The sequence below is a fragment of the Dipteris shenzhenensis genome, chromosome 19 (assembly GCF_047967505.1).
Source record: "Dipteris shenzhenensis isolate YYH24624 ecotype China chromosome 19, Dip_SZ_1.0, whole genome shotgun sequence".
NCBI lineage: Eukaryota > Viridiplantae > Streptophyta > Polypodiopsida > Gleicheniales > Dipteridaceae > Dipteris > Dipteris shenzhenensis.
Window position 1 is genome coordinate 19467360 of NC_141614.1, and position 7742 is coordinate 19475101.

At 41.6% G+C, this 7742-nt stretch overlaps 1 protein-coding gene across 1 annotated transcript; it reads right to left on the reverse strand.

The window, feature by feature from the left end:
* Positions 1 to 309: 309 nt before the first annotated feature.
* LOC147890188 (protein unc-13 homolog) lies at positions 310 to 3907 on the reverse strand. The gene is made up of 5 exons (XM_087390744.1): positions 3237 to 3907; positions 2263 to 3135; positions 1687 to 2136; positions 1398 to 1587; positions 310 to 1281 (listed from the first exon to the last, which is right to left on the reverse strand). The coding sequence occupies exons 1-5, from the start codon at positions 3654 to 3656 to the stop codon at positions 311 to 313; spliced, it is 2904 nt and encodes a 967-aa protein (XP_087246870.1). The 5' UTR covers positions 3657 to 3907; the 3' UTR covers position 310.
* Positions 3908 to 7742: the final 3835 nt, after the last annotated feature.

Below are 7742 nucleotides of genomic sequence, written 5' to 3' on the forward strand. Positions count from 1 at the left end.
TTGTCATTGTGCCATGGATGGCAGAACACCTGTTACGCAGACAGTTAAATAAGGTGAAATATACTGATCAAGTGCTACAGAATTATAAACCTCATTAGCACTCTCAGCATGATTTTGCAGTAAGAACACCCTCAAGAATTCAGAGAAAATGCAAGACTGCCCCTATCAAACTAGATGCTGAATGAAAATGGACAAAAAATAAGACTTCAATGTAGTCTTAGCAGACTTGAAATAAGTCTTCTGCACAATCAGCACATATATTAAGACTCCACGAGTATAATGGTTTTTCACAACATGGAACTTACGGGCATCAATATCTTCTAGGAAGGTTATGTGCTTTTTTCAAAAATCTTGATGCCGCTGAATCACAACGATGACAAAGAATGCGTAGTAAAGTATTTGGATCAGTTGGGCTCCACTGCCCTGTAAATTCAGGAATAGGTAACATGGTTTTGCTAGAATGAAGATCATGCACCTCTGACAAGGCATGTCTGTAATTTTCAATGAGGTTCTCTGTGTCAATTGCCAACAAGAGTAAGATCTGTGTCACAGGGATGGCTGCCTTTTCCACAATTTCATTGGGTAACCCATCTCCCCCTGCCTTGAAGAGATCTTTAAGGGCAGCAAAATCTTCATCAAGCATATCAATATCTGTAATCAAAAAAGCCCGTGAAGGACCTCCAGCTAACAGCACCATTAGTAAAGCTTCAAAGCAAGCCCCCATCAAGGTGCCTATTATACGACTTTGCAAACGTTTGTTCAGAGTGCCTGCAATAAGCACCAGTTGGACTTCAAGTAGTTCAACAACTTGCCCGATTCGCGCCTGTGCCACTGACCCACAATAAAGCCCTTCCCAAAACTCAGTTCGGAGATCTCTATAGATAATATGATATGCTGCAATTTCGCAAAGGAGTTGAATACCCACTTGAACTCTTGTTCTTGTTTTCTCAAATTTTAGGTAGGCCCGACTTGATTGGTACTGAGTAGAATTGCTTATATTATCAAATTCTTCAGGGGCAACATCTTTTTGCCAACCATTAGACAGTCTTCTTTCCAGTATGTCTATCTCAGTTTCAATGTGGTATAATGTATTAATGCGCACACATAATCGAGATGATTCGGAACCAAGTCTAAGGCTAGAAGTCCGACCATAAGATTTGCTCCTCTTCAATGCTGTGCCCCTTTCTTTTTTGCTCCACAACCGACCAAAACCACAATAATCTTTCGCATTGCTACATCGAGTGAGTGCTGGAAATGACGGGAACAGATCTTTTTTGGAGCCTGAACAAAACACAAATGCATCACTATGTGAAATTTAATAGTATACAAGGGCACACAAGCATTCAACGAGCCAGAAGTTGAAACAGAATGTTTAGACGCCATGCATTAAATCTCACCACAACCGGTTAAAGTTTCCACTGCATATTGCTGCAGCACTCTGTCCAAGCCTAGCACAAGATCCTGAAGTAGAATGGAAAGTTCCGCCACAGGGAGTCCAAAGAAGGCTTCCAGGGTCCCCTGGACCATCCTGAAAACTTCAACTATTGAAGGAGCATAGTGCTCCTGTGTAGCATCTGGTTTCCAGGCCTGAGTAGAATAAGGAGCACTGCATGTCTTAAAAGCCTATTGGATTAAACATTTGCTAGTCTACTTAAAATCCGAACAATCAACGTCCAGAGTCCTCACCTCCTGTTTAATATTTATCTCTACGCATTCACTAAGTGTGCTGAGCTTTTCATGGATCCACCTTCTTGACAAATCAGCTATCGCTGACTGTGCCTCAAAAGGCATCATCTCCCGTACTACTCCCTTTCCACCATCTTCCGAGTCAACTGCACCTTCTACAGCAATTTGGACGAGACCTTTCTCCAAAAGGTCAGCTGATTGCAAAACTTCCGCGGCCTCGGATGTGAGAACATTAACTGCAGATAGATACTGCTTTAACTCCTTGCTGAAACAAGAGTGCAGGGTGGCAGCAGCCACACTGGGAGCAAAAAGGTGCCATTGTTTCAAGATTGGGCTAAACTTCTCTCTCTCCCTCCCTATCAGATCGGTAACATCCTTCGCTAGGCTAACTAAAACTGGGACATCGTTTTTGCTGAAGTGCTGCCATTTCAAGTCCATTTGGTCCGTCAGCTGTGGGTGGAACAAAGGAAATTATGACGATCAGCCATATAACCTCAGTCACATTACCATACAATTATTTGTTTAGGAAGCTGATGTATTTAACTAATTTAAATTAACTCGAGTATAGCAAAGCACCTGTGCAAACGCAGTCCTCAATGATGCCCGAATGTACATATCAATTCTACTGCTGGCCACGTATATTTCCGCTTCATGCTGCTTGGGACGGAATTCCTGGGAGATGTCTTCGTGCAGGATTCTTGCAACATTCAGTGCAACTCGAATCATACTTTCCATTGATCCCTTTGCTCCCTCGGGAAAAGCGTCATGGTATGCAAGAAGCTTCTTTTCAGACCATGACTGCAACGAAGTCATTGCAGAGCTCAAAACTAGGGTATACTGCGGGTCCTTGTTTTGTTTAGCATCTTTTGCCACTTCGGATATTTGTGCCTCCATGGCTCTCAGTAGATCAAGCTCATTTTGACCAGCTACCACAAATTGGCGATACAGAGTCCACATAAAGCACAGATTATGAAGTGCTTGGTTGATTCCGAGAATTCCCCATAAGTTTCTGAGAAGTTCGACTACGTCGTCAACCTCATCAATAAGGTTTGTTTCCTCCACTCTATCGTAACAACAAGATAATAGCGTCTGATAAAGATGCAGATTGAAAGGAAATCCATCAGCCCAGTGGCAGACCTCTCGAGTTCTTGCGTCATCGCTTCTGCTCGCTAACCTGGTAGCTGCGAGTTTCAAAGCTTGCATGTTCTCTGAGCTCTTCCCCGTTTCCAGTGGCTTCTCCGTGGTAGCATGCAACAGTTGTTTCAGGCGTCGCGCAGAACTGTCCGTCGGGTCCAGCTTTACGGCGGGGTGCACGAGCAGCCCAGCTTCGAGCACCTTCAGCTGACGTTTCTGCCATACTTGATATTCTCTAGGATCGGCGAAATCTACTAGCCTTATCCGCTGAAGTAGCTCCAATGGAAGCAACATGTTATCGACATTCTTGCCTACCTGTCGATAGAAAAACACGCATTCAATTTCATGGAAGGGAGCCTGCAAAACAGAATCAATACGGCTACAGCAAACGGCTTCGACTCTATTCAACAGATCACCTGGCCTGCTGCAGTGCGAGATAAAGCTCGTCTAAGGCGCGTATCGGCTAGATCCGAGATGCCCATTTGTATCCTCACTATGTCAACCGTCGACTGCTGCTTCTTCGAATATTGAGGCGATGTAATGATTGCACCAAAAGTTTCCTTGTCAATAGTCTTCTTAGAACGCAACCCGAGTGCCTTCTTGATTGAGCTCGCAGCATTGGATTTCTGTGAGGGATGAGATACGTGCGCGAGTCCGGTTTTGGCCTTCGCAACACCTCCAATTCCAGAAGCTGCTCTACAGGCTGCCGCGAAAATCTCATAACTGGTCTCCCTCAATTCATCCTTGGAGAATTCCACCTCCAGTCGCTGAAAAGGAGATGCAAGGACTGCCCGGGCGGTCGAGCTGAGATCCCCTGAATCACCACCCGTGTCCATAGCGGAAAGTGCAATCAGAAAATCAACAAGTAGAGAAGAGATCGCTGATCGATCGCCAAAGCGTTATCTTCAAAGCCATAGTTAAGAAGTATCAGAAGAGCGTTCGCTAATGATAGAGCCAGTTTTTCTACGATTTCTTGCTTCAGTTCTACGAGTAGAGCTAGTTCTCCTTCCTGTTCTTCTTCTTGTTTTTCTTCTTCCTGTGCTTGCCGGCCATGCCGGCATCCAACGGTCCCCGAATTCCCGATAGCGTTGTTGCTGCCCGCTCCTTGGTTTCTTCTGTTGCTAGTGCTTCTGAGCTCCAATGTCGAGTTTCGTTGTCTTCTTTCGGCTTTTTGTGTATTATATTGCGGGTTCGTGACATTCTCTCTCGATCTTGCCGTCAAAGCGATTTGATTGAAGCAACGAGCGAGCTGCGAACATCCTGATGAATAGGTACGTCCGTCTGTGGTGGACTGCATCGAACGCAGGTGCATGCACAAAGAGTGCCGTGTGGTAAATTGGTCATGCTGAGATGGGCAATATTGCATTGTCGTGGGTCATAGTCTGTCTCAATCTACCGAGTACCAAAGATAGGGGTCTCTCGTAGTCAATGATCACAAAGATTAGAATGTCAACGCCAAGAATGATGATTCCTTGAATCTATCATCCCCATTCTGAATCCTGATTGCTAAGGCTCGGTTTGCTGGGTTTACAGTGTACACTGCACATAGCTCGGTTTGCTGGGTTTACAGTGTACACTGCACATAGCTCGGGCACATAGCTCCAGCTACCATGCGTGCCTATCCGCATCACCAGCACATGCTTGCCCTTGCCTGACGGAAGGTAGAGGCACATGTTTTGTTTGTAGCTGCAAGTTGTGGGAAGGTAATGAAGTGGCAGCAATCCATTTGATACTGGACCTTATCCTGCTGATGCCTACTTGTGCAATCTGATTGCATGGGTCAGGCAACAGGTTACCTTCCGTTTGCATTCCGATAGGCACTTCATGGAATCTTTGCCCATCAGACGTCTAAATCATCGCATGTGCCCATGGTGAGAGATGCCCAACTTGCAATAGGGGCATCCAACGATGTGGAATGAACCCATTTTGTTGCAAAGTTGGGCGCGAGAACTAAAGAGTATCCAATAAACCCCTCCCCCCGAGCGCTCATCATCATAGGTAGCACCAATTGGAGGCTGATGCAGGATGCACGATCCTTTGACCCCCAATAACCTATTCGTATAAATAGGTTATTACAATTTACCAAAGATAAGGGTCTCCAATGATCATTGATCACAATGGGAAGAAGCATGATTGAATCTATCAAGAGCATTCCCACTCACACCTACATGAGTAGATACTAGAAATGCTCCATGGGTGATGGTTCCTGAGCCTCTGATGAAAACCTTCGAGAGGTCCCATCTCTTACGAATAAGGAGTCAAGAGATCTAAAAACATGACATACGATTGGATGGAGCACCTTGAGCCTCGAGATGCATGGGTGGAGACTCCACTTTCGTGTGTAGTGCATCGGGCATGGTAGGCTAGTTGGCAAGGAGTGGGAATAAGGTTGGCCCAAGCATTCCTGCTCACCTAGCGGTGACTGGGAACATCCTCTTAAGTTGCTCAAGTCTATAGTACACAAAAGCTCCAAATGCCATCGAATGACTCTCCCACAAGTCAAACCATGGTAGATTTTTGACCTACAATGATGTTATTCCCCTTTAATTGCTTCATTGGTGGTGCCCAGCCTTCGATCTCTTGTGAGAAAGTGCTTTTGGTGTTTTTCTGTTTATGAAATTTGTTTGTGGGAGTTCTAGGATCTCCTTGTTGAGTTCCTTAGATCTCTTGTAAGAAATGTGCTTTTGGTGTTTTTGTGTCTATGAAATTTATTTGTGGGAGTTCTAGGATCTCCTTCTTGAGTTCCTTGGATCTCTTATGACAAATATGATTTTGTTTTGTGTTTATGAGGTTTTTATATTCTCACACTTTCTTGGAATGAATATTTAATATTCTTTCAATAGAATGTGAAAAAATACAAAGAGTTTCAAAGGTGTCTATGAATTTAAAGTTTTAAAGGTTATTAGAACACTTGTTTCATTCTTACACTTTCTTTTGAATGAATATTTAATATTCTTTCAATAGAATGTGAATGAATGATTTTTAATTTGAGTATATTCTTTGAATAAAAATGAATCTATGTCTCTCTATTTTTATTACTCATTCTTACACTTTCTTTTGAATGAATATGTAATATTCTTTCAATAGAATGTGAATGAATGATTTTCAGTTTGAGTATATCCTTTCAATAGAAATAAATCCATGTTTCAATTTTCATTACTCATTCTTACACTTTCGTTTGAATGAATATGTAATATTCTTTCAATAGAATGTGAATGAATGATTTACAGTTTGAGTGTATTCTTTCATTAGAAATGAATCCATGTCTCCCAATTTTCATTACTCATTCGTACACTTTCTTCTGAATGAATATTTAATATTCTTTCAATAGAATGTGAATGAATGATTTATAATTTGAGTGTATTCTTTCAATAGAAATGAATCCATGTCTCCCGATTTTCATTACTCATTCTTACACTTTCTTCTGAATGAATATTTAATATTCTTTCAATAGAATGTGAATGAATGATTTATAGTTTGAGTGTATTCTTTCAATAGAAATGAATCCATGTCTCTTAATTTTCATTACTCATTCTTACACTTTCTTCTGAATGAATATTTAATATTCTTTCAATAGAATGTGAATGAATGACAATTAATATATTGCATTTTTGAAAGTGTTTTTTAAAGTATATGTGTTGCTTTCGACAAAATGTGTATTGCAGTATGTTTCTATTGCATACAAAAATTAATATTTTTGGATTTTGTTTTTTTTTTGCAACTTCAAAAGCATGGTGTGTGGCAACATTTGGTCATATGTGACGAAGATACAAAAAGTGCATGCCTCGGTCTCTTTCGTGCAATGTAAATATTGTGGGCACAAGCTCAGCACAAGCTCACGGGCAGTTCTACTCGCATCAAGCAACATTTTCTTGGAATTGGCAGTGACGTTGAAGCTTGCTCATGTACTTCATCTGATGTTCTTCCGTTATGTAAATCGTATTTAGAGAAAGTGAAGAAAGTGGTTAATCCGACCCTGATAAGGAATCGTCCAAGTCCTAATGTGAGCGCTGACATTGATGAGACGGTTGAAGGAGAAGCACCAATAAATGTGAGTGGTGTATCAATACATGAAGGTGATGTAGATTTGCTAGCAAGCGGGTTGCACATGAATTTTGATGTGACTAATGTCTGTCAAGTAAAGAAGAGAAAAAAGGGAGAGTAATCATCTATGGAGGATGGATTTCTTCGACAACAAGTGCATGAAGAGCACTTAATATGGACAGAAGCATTTGTAAAAAATGGTATACCGTTCAATGTCATGAGAGATGAGACGTTTCGTAATGCCTTGAAGTCATGTGCTAGACAAACGTGTACGGATCATCTTGATAGAGTTAAACAAATTGTGGCAGACTGCTTGAAAAAAAAGATATTGGATTTTATTCCTACATATGGGTGCACTCTTGCTTTTGATGGATGGACTAGCAAGTAGGCTAGACCCTTGATAAATGTAATGTGCATTACTCCCAAGGGAGCAATGTTTTTGGAGAGTATTAATACGTCTCTAAAAGAAAAAACTTCAGCATATATTGTAAAAATATACGAAAGAGCAATTCGTAAAGTTGGTGGCAGTGAAAATGTTACTGCATTAGTAATAGATAATGCATCGAATTACAAGATCGCGGGTGAGATGATTATGGCAAAGTATTCCACTTTGACATGGGTACCATGTGGCGCTTATTGTTAAAGGACATTGGACAATTGCCATTTGTGCAACCAATGCTACAAGATGCTAATGGCGTAGTGAGTTTTATAAAGAGCCATCAATACTTGCATGGAGTATTCAGAGAGCACTCTGTGAAGCAACTAAGGCAATTTTGTCAAACTAGATTTGCCACTTCTTTTCTAGTTCTTGCTAGATTTTTGGAAGTGCGTCAAGCTTTAGTTGAGGCTACTACTGATAGATGATGGGCGAATTGGCT

Coding starts and splice junctions, on each gene's coding strand:
- LOC147890188 (XM_087390744.1), bottom strand. CDS start 3,656: ATGGACACGGGTGGTGATTCAGGGGATCTCAGCTCGACCGCCCGGGCA. Junction 3,136..3,236: donor CTCGCACTGCAGCAGGCCAG/GTGATCTGTTGA, acceptor TTCTATCGACAG/GTAGGCAAGAATGTCGATAA. Junction 2,137..2,262: donor TGAGGACTGCGTTTGCACAG/GTGCTTTGCTAT, acceptor TTCCACCCACAG/CTGACGGACCAAATGGACTT.